A 26,535-nucleotide genomic window follows, 5' to 3' on the forward strand; every position below is an offset into this window, starting at 1 on the left:
ATCTCTCTTAAACACAAAACTTGGGCACAGACCCCCAGTGTTGGACTTCATCTAGTCTTACTGCTAAGTACATGGTTCTCCTTGTTTCATGCAAATACTTACTTCCCACTGCTTGATAATTAAATATATTTGCTTAGAAGCTGGTAAAGCAAATGTAGTTTATGCAACAAAATTTTATGAAAACAATTAACTTGCTTTAGTCATTTATCCTCTGTATTACCATGAGAAAATAAAATTGACCCTATTGCTTTGTTTACAGTGTAGCTAAATGACAGAGGTGCTATATCATTCATTGGTTTTACAAGTAATGAAGTCACAGAAAACACTGGAGCAGCCTGGGCTTATTTTCTTTTAGGGCTGACTACATTAACACACTTACTGAAGGAGGGGACAGTAACGATCCAGTCAGTACTTATCAGGACAAAATTAGTAATGATATACAATCCCAGTGGTTTAAAAGGAGTTCCAATTCTAACAGAAGTCCTAGTAATGCCCTGGTTTTAAGTCCAAGTGAAATCTGTGTATGTAACCCTCCAAAACAGCTTAGTATTAAAAAAAAAAAAAAAAAAAAAAGAATAAATCCAAAAACCTGAACCGGACCCAACTTTTACCGTTCAATGTTCATATGTTAATATGTTTAGATATTCATGCCCTCTGCACAGTTCTGAAGGATTGATCATGAAGAAATCTGTTGAGAAAGGGCAAAACCCCCAGTAAATTGGAAACTGTAGGGTGGGGTGGGTTTTTTTTGTTGTTTGTTGATGTTTTTTTTTTTCAAAGTTCTAATGATGCAGAAGCTGCATTATAATCTCCCTGTGAACCATAAGCATAATAAAAGCTGAGGCCATTTCTAACATAATCTCTATCAGCAAGATGCCAGCGCTTTTCCAGATTTCCTAACGGGTCCCTGCTAATTCCATGCCAAAACTAGCGGTGGATTTCTTCCTTTTAATCTCCCCTAATGCCTTATTCGATTATTGTCACTGCTCTCCGACCGCGCACCGTCCCTTCCAACCCTAATTCCCCCCTGGAACCGTCAGATGAGGCTGAACGGCGGTGGCGGATCCGAGGGACACACACGGCCACAGGCACCCCCCGCCTCCCCACCGCGGGCAGAGGCCGGCCCAGGACCCCGGGGAAGGCGGTGAGCCCGCCGGACTCTCCAGTATCCTCACCCGGCGGGAGCCCGGCCAAGAGAGGAAGGAAGGAGGGAAGGATGAGCACCGGCGCTCGCTCCAGTTGGCGGGTCTGAGGGCACCTGAGCGTCCTCGCACATACCTGAGGCATGGCTCTGCTCATCGCCTGGCTGTGCGTCGCCGTGAGGTGAGCGAGCTCTCCCCGCCCCAGCCCCAGCCCCCCCCGACCCCCAAGGGCGCCCTCAAGCCCCTCTGAGGAGCGGGCGAGGGGCGGCCGGGCCCTCTTCCCGCCTCTGCTCTGCCCCGGGGGCCGATTCCTCCACAGGCGCGAGTTGGGCGGGAGGGCTGAGGTGAGGGGACGGCAGCGGGAGCCCCGCGCGCGGGCTGACGGCGGGACTCGCCTCTCCTCACAGCATGGAGAAGGCGCTGGGGGCGCAGGGCGACGGGGGGCACCTCTACTCGGAAAACATCACTCGGATCCTCGACAAGCTGTTGGACGGCTACGACAACAGGCTCCGACCGGGATTTGGAGGTAGAGGGAAGCTTCCGTCCCCTCGGGGCTCCGTGGGGGAGGGAGGGCGGGCGGAAGCTCTGCGGCTGCCGGTGAAGGGGGTCGCCCCGGCGGAGAGGCGCGGGGAGGAGGGCCCCGTCCCGCACCCGGCAGGAGGGAGGCGGTGAAACCCCGAGAGGCGGGCGGCGAAGGAGGAAAGTTTCCCGTGCCCCGCCGGCTCTGGAACCCCCCGAGGGGCCGCGCCGCGGGGAGCCGCGCCCCGCCGGCCCGGAGCCCGCTCCGCTCCGCTCCCCTCCCCTCCCAGCGCCTCTCCCTCTTCTGCAGGCGCCGTGACAGAAGTCAAAACGGACATCTACGTGACCAGCTTTGGGCCGGTGTCCGACGTGGAGATGGTAAGGGCCCCACTTGCCGCCCCTGCTCTCCTTTCCTGGGATTCATTACGGTGGCATCTGAGTTGACCGTCATTAAAGCAGATTACGAGGCTTAATCCTCTTGACAATCTGTAGGGCCCAGCAGAGCAGTTTGGCTGGAGCTGCATATAGCTATTTCCCCAGCAGAGTCAGCCAGGGCAGCCTGTGGCCCGGGCACAGAGGGCAATGCTAGCCTCGGCTGAGGGCGTCGATGGGCCGTTAAAGGTGCCTCTTTAGCCTCATTAAGAAGATTGTAAGCATCTGTGGTCCCACACATAGGTTTGCAGGAAGGCTGCCTCTTTAGCCTCATTAAGAAGATTGTAAGCATCTGTGGCCCCACACATAGGTTTGCAGGAAGGCTGCATGGGAGGCAATCTGGGAGGCAACCTAATGAGCAGCTCCAGGGGAATGGTGCCATTTCTGAGACAGCTGCCCCTTGTCATGCTGGGTGCTCCCAAATTCTGGTAGCTTCGGACTTGGGTGAACTCCATCAATTACAGCAGCAGCCCCAGGAAAATGTTAAGCCATTGGAGTGAGGATGGCATTGTTGTTCTCATTCTGGAAATTTACTTTGATTGCTGTTTTCGCCCTTGTGCACTTCCTCCAATATCTGCTCACCTGAGCCTGCAGTCCAGTTTGCAGACAAGCAACTGTGGGCCCCAAGATACAACCAAAAGTTTTTCCACCTCTATTCATCAGTCAATCTAAGAGAAGGCATAACCTTGCCTTCTTACACATTTGCCTCCAGCCAAGGTTTAGCTCCATTTCCTAAACAACTTCTGTACAGAACGCCTTTCTGAAGGCTTGTGAGAATATTACAAAGAATCTTTAAGAAAAATAACTTAGATTAATATTAACTTGACACCATAATCCCACTGTGATGTGGCTCACTCACATCAGTCTTTTCTTTATGAATATCCAAAATAAGCTGTGGAAGAGACACTGAGCGTGTCTTTTTGTTCCTGGCAATTAAACATTGATAGTTTGGTTTTGGACTTGGAAAGGATGCTAAATTAGACATTTCTATTTTCTTAGACGTCAGTCACTTTGAATTAAATTGAAAGGACAATGAGGTTTTTTCCTTACTCATATCAAATTATCTGTTCACCGATTAATTTGTAACTATTCTTTAAATAATAAGAACATAGGATGTTTTTTTCACAGACTACTTTTTTGTTTTTAGTAACTACTTAATGGTAATAGGATTAAGTGTTTAAGTAGTAAATGAAATGTCATTGACGTGTGCTAGGTTCTTTCATGGAGTTAACTGTATACACAGCAACTTGGGACTGCTGGCCCCAACACATAAGTCTCCCACCTATTTATTTTCCATAGGAATACACAATGGATGTCTTCTTTCGGCAGACGTGGACTGATGAGAGGTTGAAGTTTAGTGGGCCAACTGAAATTTTGAGATTGAACAATTTAATGGTCAGTAAAATTTGGACACCAGACACATTTTTTAGAAATGGAAAAAAATCAATTGCTCATAATATGACAACTCCTAACAAACTTTTCAGAATTATGCAGAATGGAACTATTCTTTACACAATGAGGTGAGAGCCTATTCTTCTGCTTTTGGTTGACCTTTATTTTTGATTCTTTCAGCAGTGTTCCTGCATACCATTTTTTTCACTGTCATCTACTATAATGTATTCTAGACTAACCATTAATGCTGATTGTCCAATGCGGTTGGTGAACTTCCCTATGGATGGACATGCTTGTCCATTGAAGTTTGGAAGCTGTAAGTTTTTCTGTATCTTTCTGGTTTTTATAGTAATACATTTGGTCTACATGTATGTGAGAAGATCGGAAGTGGGATCCTAGGACACTACTTAATGATGTAGTTGAAATTTTTTATTTCATTTTTTATATGAGAATCTTACTTTCTCCTCTGAGATTCAGACCATTCATAAGCACATGGATTTATTCACTGATGGGTGACCGTTGAAGCATATTTCATTGCTTATTATTCTTGCACATCTAGTAGTCAAAGTGGGTCCTTCAAAAAGTAATAAAATCCACAGTACATTTATTGTATTTCTTCTAGTCTTGCAAAATGAAAATATGTACTTAATCCGTTGTAATCAATTTATGTGTTTTATAGCAAATTAAGAAACAAAAGCTAGTGCCTGTCAGGTCCCACTTCAACCATTCTCTTACTGTTGATTTTTTTGCATTTTGTCATTAATGAGGTTAGGAACTTGCTGGAGCAGGATGCATGTTTCTATGGCTATTTGAGCCATAAAAGGGATCATGCTACTTATTTTTTTCAATTGCTTATAAATTACATAATTAATAATAGTAATTTTTCCCTCTTTAACTCAGATGCTTATCCAAAAAGTGAAATAATTTACACATGGAAAAAAGGACCCCTGCATTCAGTAGAAGTTCCACAAGAGTCTTCCAGTCTCCTCCAGTATGATCTTATAGGACAAACTGTATCTAGTGAAACAATTAAATCTAACACAGGTAAGATGTAGCCATGTGGGAACTACTGACATTATAAAACACATCTTGAAAATAAATTACTGGGGTTTTTTCCATATAGAATCATATTAGTTTAATTATCTTTTGCCATTTTAAAAACTAAAATCCTTGGAAATAATCCTACCTGTTGTGTCTTAAAAGGTAGCTTTTCAATGCTGTCCCTTTAAGCATACAATTTTTCACGCAATTCTTAAGAATACCCCCTGCCTTGCTGCACCAGTACAAACAATATGTAAAATTACTATTATTCTCCTCTGTTTCCATAAGGTCACTTTACCTTTTTTTAAACAGCTTATTTTTATTATGCACTAGGAGGCCGGTAAGTACTTTCCACAGAACATAGTATGTTGGGTTTAAGCCAGTAAAGTTTACTCATATGTTGCCAAAATAATGCTGACATACTTGTCTCTTAACAGGTGAATATGTAATCATGACTGTTTATTTCCACTTGCAAAGGAAGATGGGCTACTTCATGATACAGATATATACTCCATGCATTATGACAGTCATTCTTTCTCAGGTGTCTTTCTGGATTAACAAGGAGTCTGTTCCAGCCAGAACAGTTTTTGGTATGCTGCATTAAGGTCTTTGAACAGCTCAGCATCACATATACCATTCATTCATTACTTTCATCACTTGTTTGTTTTAGGCGAATATTCACTTCAGCTGCTCTATTTCCATCTTCAAAGGAAAATAGGCTACTATCTCATTCAGACATACATTCCATGCATCATGACTGTTGTCCTGTCTCAAGTTGTGTTTTGGATCAACAAAGAATCTGTTCCAGCAAGAACCGTGGCTGGTATTTATGTTTTGTTGTGGTTTTTTTTTGTCATTCACTTCATTCAGTGTATTAAGTCCATTGTATCAAACAGCTACTGTATTCCTGTGGGAATTAGAAAAGACAGTTAGAAGGTTTCAGTGAGCAAAAGTAAATACTAAAATTAAATTAAATACTATTCAATCTGCCCATGAGGGTCAAAATTCTTTACTCAGAATGTTTAGTTAGCCAGACTTGTTTGTGATGTTTTTCTTCCCCTCAGTATGCTTTCATGTGCAGGAATGGACAACTTCAGAGTAAATGTGAACCTCTAAATTTTTTACAGAAAATTTTTTCTATTTATTTATTCTCTTGTGAAAACAATCTGAGTTAAAGGTTTAAAAAAATCACATGGGATGGAATTAATCTCATCTGACGTAAGGTACCTCATCTAGCACTCACTCTGAAGTGCCCCCTTCCCCTTGTCTACAAAGTTGTCTAAACAACTAGCAAGAACTTTAGATGGATAAAGTTAGGTGAGATAAATCCTGTCCCCAGCACAGGCTGGAGCTGTAATTTGAAAGGTGTGTGTGTATTGCATGGCAAGGCCCTTTTTTCTTTCCGGTGGTTTGAATCAATGTTCCCAAAGCTGTGGGGTTTGTCTCCTTAATTTTTAGTGTGTGCTCTGCTGTTAAATCTGGTACACTTCCCCCCCGCCCCTTCAGTATTGATAGGCTTTGAAACTGCACTCATTGTTAAGGGGTAAACTTTCACTGACTAAATTGTTGTTTCTGGAAGAACATAAAAATAGTAAGCAAAAATAAGAAAACTTGTCAAAAACTTTGTGAATCCACTACCCATACATACGTTTTGCAAGCCTATCTATTTTCTCTTAACCCACTACTTCTATAGAAAAAATTCCCTTTGTGAGACTTGGCTTCAGTAACAAAAAGGCAGCTATATGTTCCCTAAGCATAAATGATGCAAGTCTCATAATTCAAAATGAGTCTATAGGAATGCTAAGTGAACACAACTTCCTCAGGTGCCTCTGAAGGAAGATTAACACTTTTGTTCTCGAAATCCCCAATTGGGAGTTGGGATGCAGTGTGGCATCATTAAGGACTTACAAGTATTATTTTTCTGGCAATTGGGATTTCTTTAAGTGCTAAAAATACTAAAATATCAGGCAATAGATTTTCAAGGATGTTTATTGCAATTGAAGCATAAAATATATATAGGAGGTTTGTACACCAAATATGCTACCTGATTTGGCTTTGTTTTGCATCTTTGGACTATACAGTTACATCCTCTACATTTTGAGTAAAACATATTTGCTACCTTGTGGGCAGTGGAAGTCAATTCTGTATTCTTGAAGTAATGTGCAGATAAGTCTTTAGCTAATTTGGTAATAACTACATAGAGACCCAAACCCTGGGATAACAACTCTTAGATGTCATACTGAAGAGTAAATATAGAATTAGAAACAGAAAATATTTTAAGAAAATAGTAAAATAGACACCTTTCTCAGTATTGTAGAAAATCAGTCATGTTGGCATTTTAAAAGAATATTTCAATCCTTATTTCATTATTTCTCCCAGGCACAGTCTGAATTTATAGTCCTTACTAATTCAAAATCCCATGGATTCTGAATACCTTCATCTAAGGAAAAGAGGGCAAATTCCTTATGACAAAAAAGACTTTTAGGCCCCAGTAAAAAAGAAAAGGTTTAAAATGGAGAAGTCAGTCTCCTTTCTGCATCATATTGCAAATACTTGAATTACAGATTTTCAGTTTTACTTCTAAGTTCCAAAACTGTAAGTTTGAGAGATGAGCAATTGACAGTAGAAAAATAACAATAGTGTGCCCAAACCAGTTTCTCAGAACAAATTCGTTTAGCAACTCTATTTACCTCCAAAATGGATGCTGGTTATCCTTTGCAGGTAATAGTACAATAAATACTTGCAAAGATAAATTAGTAATCATCATAACCTACTCTCTACAGACCTGAAAGTGAAAAATAGGAGACAGAAATACTTGAAGAGGCACTCTTGTGTTCTTTATAATTTTGTCATTGGAAAGAACAGCAGATTGCTAGCACGAAAGTCCGTATTTTACGTGGACCTATGTACGTAGCTAGGCATATACACATATATGTGTATATGCGTGAAGTGTTATGAAGCAAGGCATTATCAGAAATTACTTAGAGTAAGAAATTTGGTTATTGGAGGCCTAATATTAAGTATGCTCTGAATCCATACAGCAATGGCTATTATTTCACATTTTCATGTGCCTTTATCTAATCTTTTTTATTTCTGGCAAAAAGTTCATCTGTTATTTTACAGAAAGATAGTAGTCAGCTTCTACCTTCCTCGCAGGTCACCCTGGGAATTTTAAATTAATATCTAGACATTAAATTTTATTTATAATAAAGTCTCAGGGAAAGGTGTTTGGGGTTTTTTGTTATTTCCTTTTTAATAAGAAAAGATAACATATTTCAGTATTTGCATTATGTAACAGATTCTTCAAAACTTACCAAGAAGTGTTCAAAGTGGAAAGACAAGGGTAAACAATGATCAGTTACACAGTTTACCAACTGTAATTTGGCATTCAGTTTGATAAAGTAGTTTTCCACAGCACAGAGCATTTAATCAATATTCAGTCCACATTGAGAGAAGTCTTATCTATATCTATAATAGAATAGGAGTCCTATTCCTAAGTTTAAATTCCTGCTGCAGTAAGTTTTTATTCAGACACAGAATATATCATTTTTATTACTAACTAGCACATAGACAGATTCTAATCTAATCACACATCATATTGAAAAGTTCATTCTGGACCTTTGAAATTGAAATACATCTCAGCATACTTGTATTCATATTATAAAAAGAGCCTGGCAGATTTGGGAGAAGTAGATATCCTACATATTTTTATACCATCTCTGATTTGCATTTCATTAAAACATGTTAAGTAATGACATTGGGACATGGTTAACCTCAGACAGCTGGCAAGCTACATCATGTGAAAGAGTTGCAAAAAACCTGAAAATAATCAAGTCACCCTGTCTTGATGCTGCAGTATGCAATGACACTGCATCCTTTCCACTGAGCATTATTCATAGCATATTGATTCATCATCACAACATGACGTTATAAAATCTTTTACCTTCCCACCTACCCTGTCCCAATTGCAGAAAAGAGCAAAGAGGGTATTCTTCACCTTGCTGTCTTTGAATACCTGCAGTTTTCACGTTCTAGCAGGCATAATTACAAGTAAACATGAGATGCAGAGGTTTATATGTTAATGAATGAGTTTGCTCTTGTGCTTTCTGCTTGTATCGGGCAGCAGTGGGAAGTAAGTATATTTCTTACATTATTAATGCTGTACACTCCAAAACAGAAAGAATAAATTCATGAGTTCATGTGAAGAACACTATGGGGCCCACGAGCTACACCACCAGATTTGTTGTGTGAAAATAGATAAGCCGCTCTAGAGAAGTAGCTTTTCTGTCCTTCCATATTTGTAACTATGGGTGCTTTCAAATCAAGATACTGTTAGTGAATCTTAAAGACGGTATCCTGTGATTAAAGGCAACTGCACAAAGCACTAAACTCTTATTACTAGAAATATTTGGATCATAGCCTATCAGTGATTTTAATGAAGAATTCGATTGATTTGGTGAGGATTCTGTAAGCCATGATCTGTTTTGTGCAACAGGAGAAAGAGAGGATCATTGTTGGGAAATGAAAGTATTTTGATCTAGATTTCTGCCAAACATTCCACTTACTGATCCCTCAAGTAAAATGTCTTTCATGGTTTGAGCCTGAATTTTGTTATACCCATGTTTATCACTATTCTAAGAAGCTGTACCATGTAGTTACCTTAACTTTCAGTCTGCTCAATGTATTAAGGAAGTTTCTTCAGAGCTTTTAGATGCTGAAGCCAGTATACATGAATTATTTAAGAATACATAATACTTAGCAGTCTTGTTGGTTAGCTGGTACAGAGCTAAAACCAAAGAAGAGTTGTTTGTTTTTTTTTAATACATGTGAATTTAAGAGTAGGAGTTGAAGCAAAATTCTAATGCCCCCATTTTCTTTCTCTTATTTTCAAGGAATCACTACAGTTCTAACAATGACCACTTTAAGCATCAGCGCACGCCATTCTTTGCCCAAGGTGTCCTATGCTACCGCCATGGATTGGTTCATAGCTGTGTGCTTTGCCTTTGTCTTCTCTGCACTTATCGAGTTTGCAGCTGTCAACTACTTTACCAATCTTCAGACTCAGAGAGCAATGAGGAAGGCAGCCAGGGCAGCAGCACTGGCAGCAGCACTATCAGCAGCAACTGTACCGGCAGAGGACGAGATTGTCTCGGTAATTGCTTGCTTTTCTGATAATAAGCATCATATAGGAAGAGGCAGCTGAAGTAGTGAATGCAAAACAATATTAAAGTGATCTTAACCTGAAACAGATTATGTAACCAGATCATGTCTATTTATCAAAGACATTGTTCTTATTTCAGAAAATGAAAAGACTTCATTTATTCATACTGTTTGTCTAAATTTGAGATATGATTTACTAGAGAGATGTTTATTTGGTAAGATACTTAAGGAAAGCCATTAGATTGTAATCCATAATACTTCTCTTGAGCAATGCTGTAGGCAGTGTGGTCAGGCAGCTGTGGTTCTCTCAGAAAGTCTGCAGAATTTGTAGGACACTGCAATGGAATGAACATGTGCATTGGCCAGATGATTATGGGATCACTGTAGTACACTGGTACATACCATAAGTGGGTCATCTGGAAGAAGAGGAATTAGCCTTTACATAAACTTGGCATCTGTTACTTTCATAAAAATCTATGTTGGTGGAAGCTAGAGGAGAAAACATAAAGATTAAGGATACATTTTAGTACATGTGAAAGACAGGGAGCTTTCTAGTATCAAAAAAGTATGTCAGAATTGCTTGTAAATATTACATCTCTGGCTAAGTAATGAATGCTGTCTCACAACATATGCTAATATATTTACCACTATAGACCTCCTGTTTTCAAAATCAGTTTTACTACCACCACATTTCTCATTTTGAGAGGAATAATGGACTTTGAATGACCTTCTGCAAAACCTTTGAGTCTGTAGTTGGATAAGGAAGTCATTCAAGTTGCTATTGAATATCAGGGCAACACCTTACCCACCATGTAGTAATTTTTCCATATTTGCTTATAAAGAGCAGTTAAAGTTATAACATTTAGGTACATTCAAACTGTTAAATTCATAATTGCTAAGTTCCATATAATAGAGAAACCAAAGATCTACATCATCTTGCTACTGGTCTTCATTGGAGCTGATCAACAAATGTTCTTCACTTCAACTGGGAAGCATTGTGCTTGTAAGCCATATTGTATTTTGCTTACAATTTTATTAATATTGAAACAAAAGAAGACATTGTAAGATATAATACAGAATTACATTTTATTTTCACTAAATATATAAATGCAAAAAGAAGCAAGTTTTCATACATTTTAACTCAGAACCACAGCTTTTCTGTTTGTTTTTTTTAAACCACAGTTATATAAAGAAAGTCCAAAAGAAAGTCCAAAAAATTTAAAAGCTTGGAAACAAATGTTTGCTGAATCTTGCACTGATTTTAAAGTGACAGCAGAAAGGCTGATTTAGCTTTGGCAGTATTTGCAATGTTCATACCTACATTTATTCTAACTAGTAAGCTTTAATAATTATATTTAAACCTTATAAAAAACAATGAGAGGGAAAGACAGTATGCATTTGCCGATATTTAGGATGTACTCCCCTCCTTCCCAATATCATGATATTTGACTGAGAATAGTATGCAACAGTAAAATACTGTAAAATAAGAAAAATACTGTTAAGACTGAAGGAACTTTAAAATGTACTAAAGCTTCATTTTTATTCTTTTGTCGACTTTTTTTGAGGGCAAGCTATCAGAAAATAAGTTAGAGATCACTTAGCTTTAAGTAGCATGAGGAAAATATTGATAGCTGCCACATAATGAAGAGGAACAACAGCTCTGATCTTTCCTACACACACTTCCTTATTCAAGTTTGAGTTAATCAGAGGGAGGTTTCCAAGAAGGGGAAAAAAAAAGCTACTAATTTTAATTGAAGTCCCTGCTGGGCGATATGAAAACAGTTTGGCCTACTCTGCACATGCTACTGCTGGTAAATTCACAGCAGATGCTACAAAGCCACTGCCACCCCCAGTATCTAGAAGACAGCTGATTCAAAAAATAACCCTCTGCATATGCCCAGATATACTAGAACATACTTCTAATGATTGTGGGTCCTCCGGTACTTGCAGGTGAGCTTTACATAGTCTCTATATCATTGCAGACCACGCTAGGCAGAAACTACAAATTTGCTGTTGAACAAATTGATTAAAAAAAAAAAGAAATTAAAAAGAATTCAAGTTTCTTATCAAGGGCTTCAGCTATAAACAAGCACACAGCCAAACTGAAGACACACCTTCCTCATTTTGTAAATATTTACTTGTTAGCTTTTCCAAGTAAAAACAAGCAAAAAAATAAGCATCTAGGGATAAAACAAACATCTATGAAGCACACTGCAACCATTTCCTCAAGAAAGCTATTTACAGCTAGCTAATGACATGCAGATTTAGAAGAGTAGTAAACCCCATAACATCAAGGTCCCAAGGTAAACTCAGTCTGTAAAACAGCCTGCAGTGTCTACAAAACTCTGTAGTCCTGATCTTGCTCAAAGCTCATGTTATCCAAGACAGTAATCTTCAAGCCCTGTAAGTCCACCACTTTTTTCCTCACAGGACCAGTTCACTACGAGAACCCAATTCTGCAGCAAAATCAATGAGATCATAAAAATGAAGGGTACTTACAGTTGAAGGAAAGATGAGGTAGTCAAAATGGCTTCTAGAAGAATTAACTAATGGATTTAAAAGGTCCTATTCCAGAAAGGCATGCTGGGAGAAAAGGAGTAATTATAGATTTTAAGAAGCTTTTTTTTTTCTTTTTTCTTTTCTTTCTTTTTTTGTGTAGGGAAGGTAAGGGGGAAAGAAGTTTTGTATGTTGTCACATAGATGGATGCACTGCAGTCAGTGATCTAATTTCAGCTGAAACAGACCTGAACTAACTAATCTGAATGCTGTGTAGTTAGCACAGGCTGATTGTGTGACTATATGACCATTTCCTCAAGATTATCATCTTCTACTGAGCTTTGTACTTCTATAGCCACATTACTGGTCTTCTGGCAGTTATGTTTAAATAAGGCACACAGCATAACACACAGTTTCTTTCTTATTGTAGCTTTAGGAGCTGTTTCTGAGGTCCTGATTTCCCCTTTGTTGCCCCTTGCCCCTTAACTTGTTCCATTTGTTTGCCTCTAAATTCCTTCATCACTTTTTCTTCCAGATTTTTCTTTTTTTTGGTTGCTACAATGCACAATTCTTATTCTTTACCCCTTGCGTGATTTATCTTACCTCTCCTGCTCTTTTTGCCTTTCCTCCCCATTTACTCCGCCTCTCTTCTTAAAATATTATTTTCTAATTCACTAGGAAAAAAATCTATTAGAATCCATGTCTTATATATTAAAATCTTTTTTAACTGTCTACTTTATTTGATAAAAAAAAATTAAAATCTTTCCCTTCTGTAATACCTTGGGCTTTGGTACTTTGTCTTATATATCTGTGATTTTTTTTTTTTAATTTCTTTTTGCTTTTTTAGATAATTTGTAAGGCTATTCTTTTTATTTATGATTTTTAAGTGCATGAAAGTTGTCAGAATTTTAGCTGTATGAAAGGGCAGGTATAGGATGAAGAGTAGTGAACAGTGTGTTAAAAATGCTTACTGTCCATATTTATAGAAGTCAGATGGTATTTTTACATTGAGAAAATATTTGAAGATTGTAAAAGTTTACTTAGTTTTGGGGAATCCATTTGTATAAACAAAAGTGAAAAAGTGAGATCTACTTACTTGAAAATTTTCATGGCTATACAACTTCCAATGGAACTCTGCTACCAGTAGCAACATTAAAGAGTAACAACATAGACTATATGTTTTTAATAATCTATTACCTTAAATTGTCTGAAGAGTGGCTAAAGAACATTGTGGGGGGAATAACCTTAGGCTGTCTAAACTAGTACTTTTTGTATGACAGGAGACCTGTTCTCCTGCTTTGTGTAAGAGGCGGCCAGGGAGACAGTTTTCATATAAATGAAAATTCAAAGTAGTTAGAAAACAGCCAGTTAGAAGCTTTTGCTGCTTGATCGAGGGCCTAAACTCATCAAGAGGTTTTTTAAATTAAAAATTAACTATGTTTCCTGAAAAAAAAATCAAAAATCTTTCAAAATACCATCAAAAAGCCTCTTTCAGTCTAGTTAATGTTATTTTAAATCTTTCTTTATTCAAATGAACAAAACCTTTTTTCATGGGTTTTACTTGTAGCCAAAAAACCTGTACACTTAGAAAAGAAAGATGGCAGAAGACCTAATTCAGCTCTACTGTACTAATGAAAGTAGGAGAAACTCTGCTCAAGTCATTGGACTACATCAGTTTCAGTCAGAGAGACAATGGTCCGACTATGTGCTCAGTTATCTGATGACAGCCCAGCATGCCTGTTCTGGTTCCAGGAAAGCCACTCTATTTACCTCAGTTAACTGAGAGCAGAATTTGGCTTGCTGTCTTGGTCAGCTGCAGGCAATCCCTGTGTGAAATACAAAACTATGGGTGTTCCGCTCCAAAATACAATGGCAACAAGCTGAGTAGTCATCTGGACCCTGACAGAAACCTGATTTTATTCTTATGGTGACCAGGCTTGTTCTAGCCTGTCAAAACCAAACATTATATATATATATATACACATACATAAAAAACATTATGGCGTTTAGCTTTTAAATCCATTTCAAATCTGTATTTTCTATATCAATCATATTGTTTCATCATTATGGCCTCCTTAATCCAGGAATATCCCAATACTGGAAGTTGCAGGGGAAGGGGAATTGGTAATACTGTCTGGAGTGCACCATTCAAAGTAATGCTGTGCAAGATGGTCAGCGAGTACACACCATGGATCAAAAGCCCTCCTTTCCATGGAGGAGAGACTACATGTAAAAGATAAAAGATTGTGGCAGGGTGGTAGCTTGATTACAGTTATGTTCTAAAAGACCTGTTGTTTTAACAGAAAATGGCACAGAACAGTGAATTACTGCTGGAAGAGTTTCCTTCTGCCTACAAATAGCCCTGTCCCTGTGTTTCAAAACAACATGGCTTGGGCAGAAAAGGATTCTCGTTCTCTTTAACAACGCTGCCCAACTGCAGAGCAGCCGTATGTCACTTCAGTATAGATAGAGGATTTAGTTTTCTATAATTACATCAGAATATATTGAGTATGTTTAATATGTATCCTAGTGTAACTGAAAGGAAAGCATTTCTATTTAGATTATCAACGACTCTTTATAAAATCGTCCTAGAAACAGTTATAGACATTAGAGTCTTGACTGAGAACATTGCACTTTCAGTCAAATTAGGGAGACCTTCCTGCTCCTCCACAATTGCAGATTATCAAGTAGACTATTAAAAGACAAACAACTTTCAATTATATTGACATTTATGTCATCCCAACAAGGCAAGTAGATACCGATTATTTGGTTCTGCCTGAGTTAAATATTTTTCTGATTGACAAAGCCAATGCAGGGCAGTAAGGAAGGTTTAGAAGTAGCTGACATTATACATCAAAATAGAAAATTTCAAGATGAATTGGATTTAGGCATTTTGTTGTTGAACATTGAAATCTAATCCCTGTACCTTTTTTGCAGGGAGGCAGTGAGAACACCATAAAGTAAGTTAAATTATAGAACAAACAAACAAACAAACAAACAAACCTCTCTAGTGCTGTTTGTGTAATTCTGTCTCATTTAAACAGTCAAAGAAGTAGTTTCTGTATGCTGCAGAAATTTAGCAAAGTAGATATAGAGACAGGGATTGTTCTGGACGGACGCCGATCAGTTTAACAGCTGAATGTTCTTTGAACATTTATATCTGTTTAACATAAACATATTTTGACAGAGGCTCTGTACTAATGATATGATTGTTCTGATATGCTACACACAGATGTCAGGAAGAGACTCCACACAATACCTTCACATTGAAATGACAATGGCTGGTGTTCCAGTCTCTGCTCTCCGTAGTGCTTACCTGTTTTATATGACAGCAATTTTAATACAATAGGCATGGTATATTTTTCAAAGTTATGCTTTCTGCCTCTCATGGCTCTTTTTCCATGCCAAGCAAAACAGCTTTGAAGTAATAAGGCAACAGCCTTTCCCCCTAGTCACCTTCACCTGATGGTTAGGCTATATTTTGAGAGAGTTAAATTTCAATCCCTGAAGCTTAAGAAAGAATTTAAACATGGCTTTCTCATGCTCCAGGTGAGTAATTTAACCTAATTGATTTAACCCTTTTACTAGGGTAAAGCACAAAGAAAACAAATTTGCATGTTATTCCTTATAGTACTTCTAAGAAAGGAAACTTAAAATTCCTAAAGAGATGCCTAAAGCTAGGACTATTGATGGCTTCTAAGCTATATTCAGCTTTTAATTATGCAGAACACTGTTTATAGAAGTTTGCAATACATATTTGTTGAAACAGATCCCACATATGAGATGCAAAGAATTGTCTACATTCTAGGTTATAATGAATCTCTGGCATGAGTTGGATACTTAAACTGCACAGGACTGTAAAGATTGAGGTACCTTAGTGCATGCCCAATAGGAGATCTTACATAACGTGGTGAACTTCCCCACTGCAAGGTGCTGCATATGGACTGTTCAGTAGCTTAGCAGTTTTCACAGATCATGCTGCTGAATGTAGGGGCTAAATTATGCTTAACTACCTATTTGGGAGCTAAGGCACTGGCATGTGATTTTATGTGGATAATATGAATGGTTGAAATTACTCAAACTATATCTGCTAATGAGATGGGTAGGGAAAAAGAATGCTATATATTTAATTTAGTATTCTGCTTTGTACAAACATTGAGTTTTGGCCCTAGGTTGTTTTTTTTCTTGTTGTTTCTGTTTTTTTTTTTGTTGTTTTGTGATGTCAAAATTCAATATCCTTAATTTAATAAATTATAAAAAAAAGGAGGAATAACACATTTTTTGTCTAAACTTTTAGAGTTTATTCTCACAAACTTATTTTTACTGCATTGCAGGAAAAAGAGACATAAGTGAGTAGAAAACAGACAAGTAAGGATGTACAGATATTAATTTGTTTAAAGTTAGCCAGTATCTGAGCGCATACATAAGATTCTCACATTACTGCTAGGTCATAAACTAAACCGATAGTGAGAATATGTATTTGCAGTACAAAGGAACAGAGAACAGTAGAGAATTTTACAAATAAGAATTACAGAAATCTCTTGAGGAAAAGAAACATAAGAACAAAGTGCATTTGTAAATCACTGTTAGCATCCATATAAAAATCAGAAAAAGCAAAGAATTCCTTTTATTGCAAGGTTATATATGCTGTATTTTTTTAAATGTGGAAGTCAAGCAATTTGCTAAGAGCCTCCTGAAGTATTGTAAACATAGGCAAATTCTAGTGATATTGATGGGAGTTGTGAGAGAGCAGCACCTTTATAGACGAGACTGCTTTGTGAGCTTTCTAGGAGATCAGATAGCTGAGCTGCAAAAGCTTAGTAGAAGCCAGACTATACCTTCCTAGGCCATATATACACACCAGTCTTCGTCTAGTCCAGTTTGATGTATCTCGTATTTAACAGTGATCTTGCAATCTGTTCTGTGTCACTGGGTAGTCATATGTAGCAACAAGTTTAATTGCCTAATGGGACTAACATTCCACATGAGTGCAAGAGTACTCCTCTGAATCAGGATTCAGTAACTTAAAATTAATTTTTTCATTATGACACAGTATGCCATGCCTCAGGCTTCTTTTTGTTGCTCTTGCTACTTTTAAAACAGACCTTACTATTTGAGTAATTGGCTGTGTGAACTATGCAAAATAGGCTATTCATTCTTGTTTTCTCTCTGTCTTGCTGAAGTTTCATGATGTCATTGTAGGTAATCTGTCAAAAGGAAAAGTTAAATCTAAATATAGTAGACAAATTACTGTAGCTGCTGTTCAGAACTCACCTGTAATAAGAAACTATATGGTTTCCTCTCACTGCCGCCTCTTCTTGCTTTAGCAATGAATTCCAATGACAAATATGAGTTGTGGTTCTGGGGCAGCAAGTCTGGTCTACAGTTAGCTACCACACTGAGAAACATCTTCATTACATATCTGAGATAAATTTGGACTTAGAATTCTGTATCCTGGGTAGTGGTATACAAGAAAATAGACTCGACCCTGACTTGCTGGATGAGCACACGAGGGTGATAAAGACAGTGTAAAGAACTACTCAGAAACTTTCTGAATGATTGATATAAACTCTAAACTATCTCCTCAGCAGCGGAAGAGCATGACAAAAAACTGTCTTTACTGAGACAGTAAAATGCACTGGTCCTTCCTGAATATTGGAATAGGCTATTTTAGATAATGAGAAGTTATTAATATCACTCCATTGATAGAAATGGACCTAAATTGGCCCCAAAGTGGGAGCCTAATCAAGTTAGTGCACTCCCCAAGTTCTGAGGATACATACTGACTCCAGACCTTCCTGTCTCCAACTTGAGATGAAATCACATTGAGATAATCTGGCTTCTATAGCAATCCTTCTTCTATAGGAATGAGATTTAATAAATATTATAAATAAAATAACAACCAGGATTACACTTTTCCAAGTGCCTATTCAGGTGATCGCAATGATTTACTACCTCTGCATTCTAAGTATGTTCAGTACAGCATCATCCAGAGACCATATGCTACATCTCTTCTGCCTACTATTAATTCTGTCACTCAGTACAATAACTCCCAATTCATGCTTGAATGATCCAGAGCAGAATTTGACCCACCTTATACCAGAATATTGCAGATAAAAGGGGTAAGATTCACCTTAGCACTTACAGTTTTAGGAACCTCTCATTCTCCACAAAAGGTCAAGCAATCTTGCAGTAAAGCAGAAAACAAGCTACCTTACGACTTGCTACAGTTCAGTTCAAAGCAGGGCACGCGAGCAAAATGAATAGCAACTTGAATGAAAGCAGTAGCCCAGGCTCTGTCAGTCAGTCTGTTTATAGAGTGGGATTATTATTATGATTAGCGCAAGTGGACAAGGATAACCCTCTTTCTGTTTCTGAGACACATCTGTAGATCATCCTCCATTTAAATCTGTCTGGTGCTTGCTGTTTTACTAGAAAATACAAAAACAAACATCTGCGTTGCAGATAGGCACAGCCTCAGAATATGAATGCCATTTAATATCCATTCAAAACATGATACTAATAATTTAATGTGTAAATGGCAAAGTGGAAGAAGGAGGGATATGGCAATCTGGTAGTGTTGATCGGATGTGGGGGAAGAAAAAGTTAATAGGTGAAAGAAATAAATACAGAAAAAGCACCTCTTTTTTTGGCAAATAAGATGATGTTCTCTCCTCCTTTTACTTAGACTAAAATCAGCTGTGAGCAATCCATCTCTCCCTAATTTCAGTTAGATACCAGTCCATTCATCCATGAGCAGAACTTGGCATCATGCAAGTGACATTGTAGCAATGTCACTTGTTCTGATACTGACCACTAAAAGAGTAATTCCTGTTATAACTCTACTTTAAGTCATACATGAAATACCAAGTGTGTTAGGCTAGTCTTTTATCTAGAAATTGTGGCCCAAGTACAAGTATAGGCAAAGTATTTCAGAAAATACTTCTTTTCCTTTTAATGACCTGTTCATTTATCTGATTAACGAAAATTTGTTTCTGAGCATAGAAATCCTGCAAGTTAAATCCCAAAAATGCTGACAGTGAATGATTGTCATGCAATGACTGCCGAGGAACGACTTTGGAAATTGCATATCTAACAGAATTTTGCTACTTTAAAACCATTCAAATGTTACTATTCCATTTTACAATATATCTATGCTGTTGTATTGTAAGTTATTTACATTGTCTACGACTTCCCTCATTAGCTTCAGTCATTCAATCATGTAGTTCTGCTGACCAAAAAAGCTGCTCTTTTTCAAACCCAAGAATAGCTGCGTGTGTTGTGCAATTTTGCTGCACAATATTTTTCATCGGTAATCTGGAATTTTTGCAGTTATTTATCGATGAAGCTTTAGACTCAAGCTCAACTAAAACGTTGTATGTTGTCATTACTTTTTAGAGTCTAGGGTATTTCTATTGCTCCCTATTAACAGAAAACTTGAGTGCTTCATAGCAAAAGATAAAAAACAACTTGACACTCTAGCATTCTTCTGTATTTTCCCAGCTATCAGATGAATCTTATGGCTGCTGCCATGCATGACTACATTACTAATGGTAGTCTTGGGTAGTAGCAGCAAAAAACAAATTTGAAAATTTCCTCCCATTTGATACTACTGTGAAAGTGGGTAACTGATATTCATTATAGCAGGCTTAGAGCCTGTGGTAGATCCTACTCCTAAGCCATTTCTGCAAGGAAGAAATCTATTACTTCTACTCTTTGGAAAGTAAGAAATGGCAACTTTGCCACTAATAAAACAGATGTTCATAATGAATATACATGCCAGTCTAGCAACTAAGAGGTAAATTCTAAATGTTCCTGAGGTCTGGCTAAATTTTTAAACGTTTTCATACAACTTTCTAAAGAATAATTGGACCTGGCTGTGAATATTGCACAAAATATAGTTTCATATTACCATAAATTAAAATAAAAATAGTCCCATTACAGTTAGGATGAGTATTTGTCTTCAGTTGTATGCATGAAACTACTGCAGGAGTCATAAGATATACCTGAAAATGAAATTTCATCCTGGAAAAAACTACAGGACAACTTAGCATTCATATCTTCAGCACCTGCAAAGTTAGTCCACTTCTTTTTGTGCAGCAGTTTTCTAGTTCATCAGCAGCTAGTCTGGGGACTAATATAGTGTGACAGCTTGACTCCATTCAGTGAGCGCTTACCAAAACTCATCAACGTGCTCACACAGCGAAGACTGCACTTGAGCCAGCCCATATGTGCTTTTATTTAAACTTCATTCATATCTACATGAACTTCAGTCATACCAATATATTGCAATTTAGATACACCATTACTTTCTTTTCTTTTCCTTTTAGCTCCATCTTTTCTTTCTCTCTTGTAGCTTCCATTTATTACCATGTTAAAAATATGGAAAGTACATATTCTTTTATGTTTTTACAGTAAAAGTTTAGGCCACAAATGTACCTCTGTATATTTGCATTATTTTTGTGATTTCCTTAGGTTGCTCTATAGCAGAGAAGCAGCAATAGAATCAGAAAAGTTGAGTAGAAAGGTAGAGAGAAGCCTAATGATCACAAAACCTAAGACTCTATATCCAAAAATCACCCTTTTTTTTTTTTCCCACAGCATTCTGACTCCAATTGTAACCTGAAGAAGCGAGTAAACTCCGTAACGTCTCAGGCAGATCAGTCTCCTGAAACCAGCATAATGTCAAATAGTGCATCCCAGTGTCAACCAGGGTCTGTTCCTCCACCATCAGCACCACCACCACCACCACCATCTATTGGAGGCACAAGTAAAATAGACCAGTATTCTAGGATCCTCTTTCCAGTGGCATTTGCAGGATTCAACCTGGTATACTGGGTTGTTTATCTTTCAAAGGACACTATGGAAGTGAGTAGTAGCATTTCTGAATACTTGCTTATAATATGTAGTATGTTTACCTGACCATTATTATTTTAATTGTTCATTTACTTTTGCAACTCCAGTTAATCAGTCCTTTCTGAAGAAAATGACTGATATTCGCTTTCTCTAAAATATCAGCTGGGGCTTCCAGGAGTAGTGGTGCTCAGTACAATGCAGAAAGGCTATTTGAAGATGAGAAATGTAAACACTTATCTCTATGCCATGTTGCACTGAGCAGAACACATTGTGTAAGACAATGTATGACGCCATTCTTGGCAAATAAACTAATCTTAAATCTTCCCTTTCTTAATCTTCCTATCTGCAGTAAGGAATGGTAGAATTATCTGTTGAAGCAGTGCAGTGAAGGAGATAAGAACTTTAATAAGGTTTGCTCAGTGCGGTAATAAGATAACAGTCTCCCCCAAAAAGTTTGTTATTCATTCTAAACCGTTTGTCCATAATGTAAAGAGTTGACAACTGCAGTATACAGTTTTTGAATCAAGACTCTCTGGTTTTATGCATTTTAACATTGATTTTTCCTGTTTCATCATATAGCGGAACTGTTTTATGCAGATAAAGCTGCTTAATTCTTTGCTTAAGTTTGTTTTAGTCAGTCAGAGCGATCATATCTTTAGATATCCATGAGATCCAGAAAAGATGTGTGCCCTGCAAATTGAGCATGTCTAGAATAATCAGTCAGTGATTAGCTTATCATTTTCAAGCAGTCATTAAACTCTAAGTCTTTAATGCTTTAATTCTCTAATTTTTCCCCTTTGCCTAAATACAGCTAATGGTGTCCGTTTCCTTGGTAAAAAATATATTCATTTGCCTCGTTGCCATAGAGTTTTTGAATCTCACGGTACAGTCAATATGATTGGTACATTTAGCTTTATTTAGGACAGCTAGAGAGATAATGACAGTATTTAGATGATACTGAAGACACAAAGTCCCTACATCAATAAAAACAGAGGCTGGCAATCTGGTATGACTGGTGAGCAGATTGTACCTTTATCTGCTAGATGAGTGGTAGAGCAGGCCAAGGGAAACCTCATGGACAGCCAAGAGATGCTGCAGTTCAAAGTAACAAGACAGCTGATCAGCTGATTGGTGGCATCTTTGCCTCTGCTTGAAGCAGAGGCTACTAGCCTCTAATTTTGCTGATTTTTGCTACTAGCATGATCTGGAAAATGCTGTCTCTCAAAGATGGAGCATGCTGCCAAGCAGTTTACATGAAATCAGGAGGGCAGGAAGATAGGAGGCACTATCTCTTACAAATGTTTCTGCAGATGTCTCTCTCAAGAGGTCACAGCTGCTAACTCCTGGCCACTCCAAATCTGCCCAATGCTAAATTTAGCATTTGTGCCAGAGTTACTGATCCTGCTATTAAAATATTGACTATGTGTGCAAATTACTTATCTCAATCAGAGAAGGGAAGTATCAAAAAAGCTCATGTATAATCATTACAGCTTGTGTTTAGAGGCCAGTTCCTCAGCTTGTGTAGCTTGCCATAACTCCAGCAATACCATTCAGCCATTCACATTTTGGATCTAGAAATATTTAGAACATAGTTGCCACTTCCCTTGGTAGTGATGAAATATTTACACTGAACCTTGTATATTAATAGTTATATTAGAACTAAGCTTTTAAAATACTTCTAGAGTCTAGGACATAGTGCTGACTAAATATTTTTAAAATGCCACTTTTGCAAGCTCGCAAACCTGCTCGCAAACTCAGAAATTATGTTCTGTAGTAGCCTTATAGAATGACAGGAACCCAGCAGCAAGATTTAGAAAACAACAGTATTGACAGCTGGGGTGTTTCAAATGATGAAGAATGTAAACAATTATCTAAAATGTTGATCGAGCTCTTCTTCATAAATTACATTTTCTTGTTTGTGTACTCAGTTGTAACTAATCATGACTGTGATATACATTGCTAGGTTTCTAATTCAGTACATTGTATCACTTTACCAGTCGTTACTTTCAAGGAAAACCGGTATTGGTTTTGCTTTAAAAATATGTAAGCCTTTCCATTGAAGCAGAAGAGATACAAAAGTCGTGAGCAAAGCATGGCATGCTTCAAGACCAGTTCAACTCAATCACAGGCTTAAGCCCAAAACATTAAATATTGGTACAGTATTACTCAGTTAAGAAATTTAATTTCATTTAGAAAATGCATTTTGTGCAGTATTTCAACCACATTAGCTTTTCTTTTTTGAGTTACTTCTTTGAGTTCCTTTGGCTTTTGTTTAAAAAACAAAATGGAAGAAAAAGATCTAATCAGGTCATTGAAATAAGCAAATTTCCTATGCGTAAGTTCTTGTAGTGCACCTTTCTAGGATTTTGATTAGCATAGCTTGGAGTGCAGAACATCATTCTAACAGCATTCCTAAGCTGTTTGCTAGTATTTCTGTGCACGACTATGCATTTTTGTTATGGCTTAAGTAATGGGCCATATGTTACAGAAATGAAGTAGTCATTCTTGTGTACTGTATCTGACAATATTTAGAAGAACCTTGCGGCTAGAGTACTTTTCAAAGTGCTCCTTGGAGTACCTTTTTCTTCCTCCTCCATTTAATCATTTTCTTTTTGGAAGACTTCAGATCAATCACCCTTTTTCTTTTCTTACTATACATGTAAATTAAGAGTATGTTAATTACACAGAAATTTTGGAAGTTTTTATAATGAGGAAGGTGTTTCTAATAAAAAATATGCCTTTAAACATTTGAATATGCTTTTTCAGAGCAGCCAGGATTGGGCAGATAGCAAGAGTATCTTAGACTGAACTCTGTATTTGTACTTCTGTATATATTGAATCAAATTCAGCTCAGGAAACCGGGAAGTTTAGTAGCAAACTTTCTTTGTAAAATTAATCTTTTGCTGTATTTTTAACCAAAATAGCAGTATTCTCTGAATGAAAAAATGAAAAAAAAATATTCCAAGTTGAAATTAAGTCTTTCAACTGAATGCTTTTTACATGTGGATGGGGATAAAGTTATCATCTGGCCTTAATATTTAAATAAATAGTTCTATTCTCTATTGGAACTGGTGGGAAAACATTCTTATTCAGTAGCAGTCATCCACCATGGAACTTGATACATAAAAGATATTTCAGTGTAAACTGGTTTGCATTGTGGAGTAGCAGTAGCATTACAGGATAACAGTTATATTGGTAAAAGCATAGAAATGAAGCTAATATAGTTCTCTGCCTGCATTCTGCTAGACAGAGTGTTGTCAGAACCTAATATAACCAAAGGACAACATAAAAGAAGAAAAAAGGAGGCACTTGAAAACATGTATATGAAAGAATCCCCAGTTGAAATAACAGATGCCAGTTTTCAGATCACAAAAAACGCTGATATTTGTAGAATAAGCCCACCTTTCTCTCAAAAGCTTTTATAATTGTAATGCTGACAGATGTTCAACTATAGCAATATCACTATAGCAATAGCCATTTATAATATGAAAAAAAAAGCATTAAAATTACTCTAAGAGGACTTACTCCCTCGCTACGTAAGGTCAGTTTGTAATTAATTTAGATGGAAGGTTTGAGAATGTGACATCCCCATGATTTGTACATGCAAAATGGAACAGGCGTGTTTCGATGGTGCATGTCCTTCTGTAGAGTGCAGTAATATCTGCCATCCACAAAAAGCTCTATGCAGTAGCAAACTGTATGCATTTGTCTGGATAAGCCACATAGAGAAATTCTTTGAAAGGTGAACAAACCTATCTGACAAATGAGAAAGTCATACAGCAGTTTTTGGCTTTGTTTTTGGTTTTAAATCTTGCTGAATCCTTGAGCTGAATACTAATTTAGGACAGTGACCTTGGTAGGTGAATTGCATGCTTAGTTTAATTTAAAATTTGCTTGATTTGGAATGCAAACAGTGCCCTTTTAATGAGAAGAATTCAAGTACTTAGTCTACCTTTCCCGTATCATTCACAATGCATATACTGTTCTCGCATCTTCTTACATATCTTCTTTCTACCTAAAGTAACCTGTCTTAATTTTTATATGTAACATTATATTACAGTTTTTAATGTAAGAAAGCATGGAATGATGGAGTGAATCAAACTAAAAAAGGATATGATGTTAAAATTTTGATGATAAACTTTGCAGAAAACCAAGCAGAGGCCAGCTTTTTTGTTTGGGAGCAGAGGAAGGTACAAAGTCACTGAATGTGCTAAATGTGCTGAGTCCTGGATATTATTTGGATGCAGAGAACTTAGTGTGATGGCCAAACAAAGAGTTACTAACAGGCTGAAGGAGAAGAGACTCTAACAACGCATGGGTCAAGTGGGAAGAAACAAGAACAGAGGAAAAAAACCAAGAACTGGAAAAGTATTTAGCTTCAGTATGTTAATATTCATAAAGCTTGCAGTGCATATTGTTACATCATGTTTCAGTTTAAACACTGGAAAAATAAAGTTTGGGAGAAAACAGTCATTGCCATACATACTTACAATTGAGCTTTGATGATCCAGGTAATAAACATCAAATTCTAAGAGTATTCTCCCTTGTAATGCAGTTCTATTTTAAGTCTACTGAGACAGTTAGAAATCAGGTGCGTTTGTTGGTTAACTTTGTTGTTAACAACCCGTAGCTTAAACTTCTCTCTAAACTTTTCTTCCAGTTTTTTGAACCTACTGCAATGCATCTTCGAAATGACCATCAGTCCAACTGAAGAACAGCTCAAGGTTTGAAAGAAATCACGGAAGGTCATGTAAGGTTGAAGGGACTTCAAAGGATTTGTCTATCCACAGGTGCTCTAAATTTTCAAACAGGGAATATTTACATTTTACACCACCTGGAAACAAACTCTGGACAAATCAAAAAGATAGAAACTGCACAAGGTTCTAACAATACATTCATAATATTTCTTACATTGATTCTGCTGTAAAAGTTGTTGTTAAATTATTTTGTTCAATTGTCAAAGAAAAGAATGGGTATTTGTTCTAATTCTATTATAACCAATTGAATGTTTACAAGATATAAAACATCAGTAACAGGATTATTTTTAAAAATACAATAAGCATTGCTAAAATAAGCCTGATTCTTAACTGGTATAACTTGGCATGATTTCACAGAAAGGTTAGGAGCTGCACGGATTTGCAGCACTTGAAATTGACCCAAAATAATGCTAAGAAATCCCGTGACAGGGAGCTGCAATCTCATAATGTTCACATAACCCTTTCATAGAAAGATGAATGACGAATTCTGATTTTCTTTAATTTCATTTTTATCTCCTTTAATCTGAGATAATATTTATAAAGAACAAGATACAAGAAAAAAATGTGATAGAAACTATTGTTTATGTACTTTATCTGGTTTGTTATGATACTGTAACTTTTTTAGTTGAGAGTGACCACAGAAGTAGAACCAGACTAATAACAAGCAATTTCTGGGCAGGCTCTAGATATGCAGGACTGAGATGTCAGGGAATTTTCAAGGTCTAAAGCTGACTGGACAG

The 26,535-nt window shown here is 37.3% G+C and overlaps 1 protein-coding gene across 1 annotated transcript; it reads left to right on the forward strand.

The window, feature by feature from the left end:
- Positions 1 to 1,285: 1,285 nt before the first annotated feature.
- GABRA6 (gamma-aminobutyric acid type A receptor subunit alpha6) lies at positions 1,286 to 25,749 on the forward strand (the record flags this gene model as incomplete). Its single annotated transcript, XM_082490063.1, has 10 exons — positions 1,286 to 1,323; positions 1,550 to 1,668; positions 1,972 to 2,039; positions 3,393 to 3,613; positions 3,719 to 3,801; positions 4,386 to 4,529; positions 4,964 to 5,116; positions 9,419 to 9,678; positions 20,784 to 21,050; positions 25,699 to 25,749. 10 exons carry the CDS (start codon positions 1,286 to 1,288, stop codon positions 25,747 to 25,749), a joined length of 1,404 nt encoding a protein of 467 aa, XP_082346189.1.
- Positions 25,750 to 26,535: the final 786 nt, after the last annotated feature.

The sequence above is a fragment of the Vanellus vanellus genome (assembly GCF_965231255.1).
Source record: "Vanellus vanellus genome assembly, chromosome: 13".
Classification (NCBI taxonomy): Eukaryota; Metazoa; Chordata; class Aves; order Charadriiformes; family Charadriidae; genus Vanellus; species Vanellus vanellus.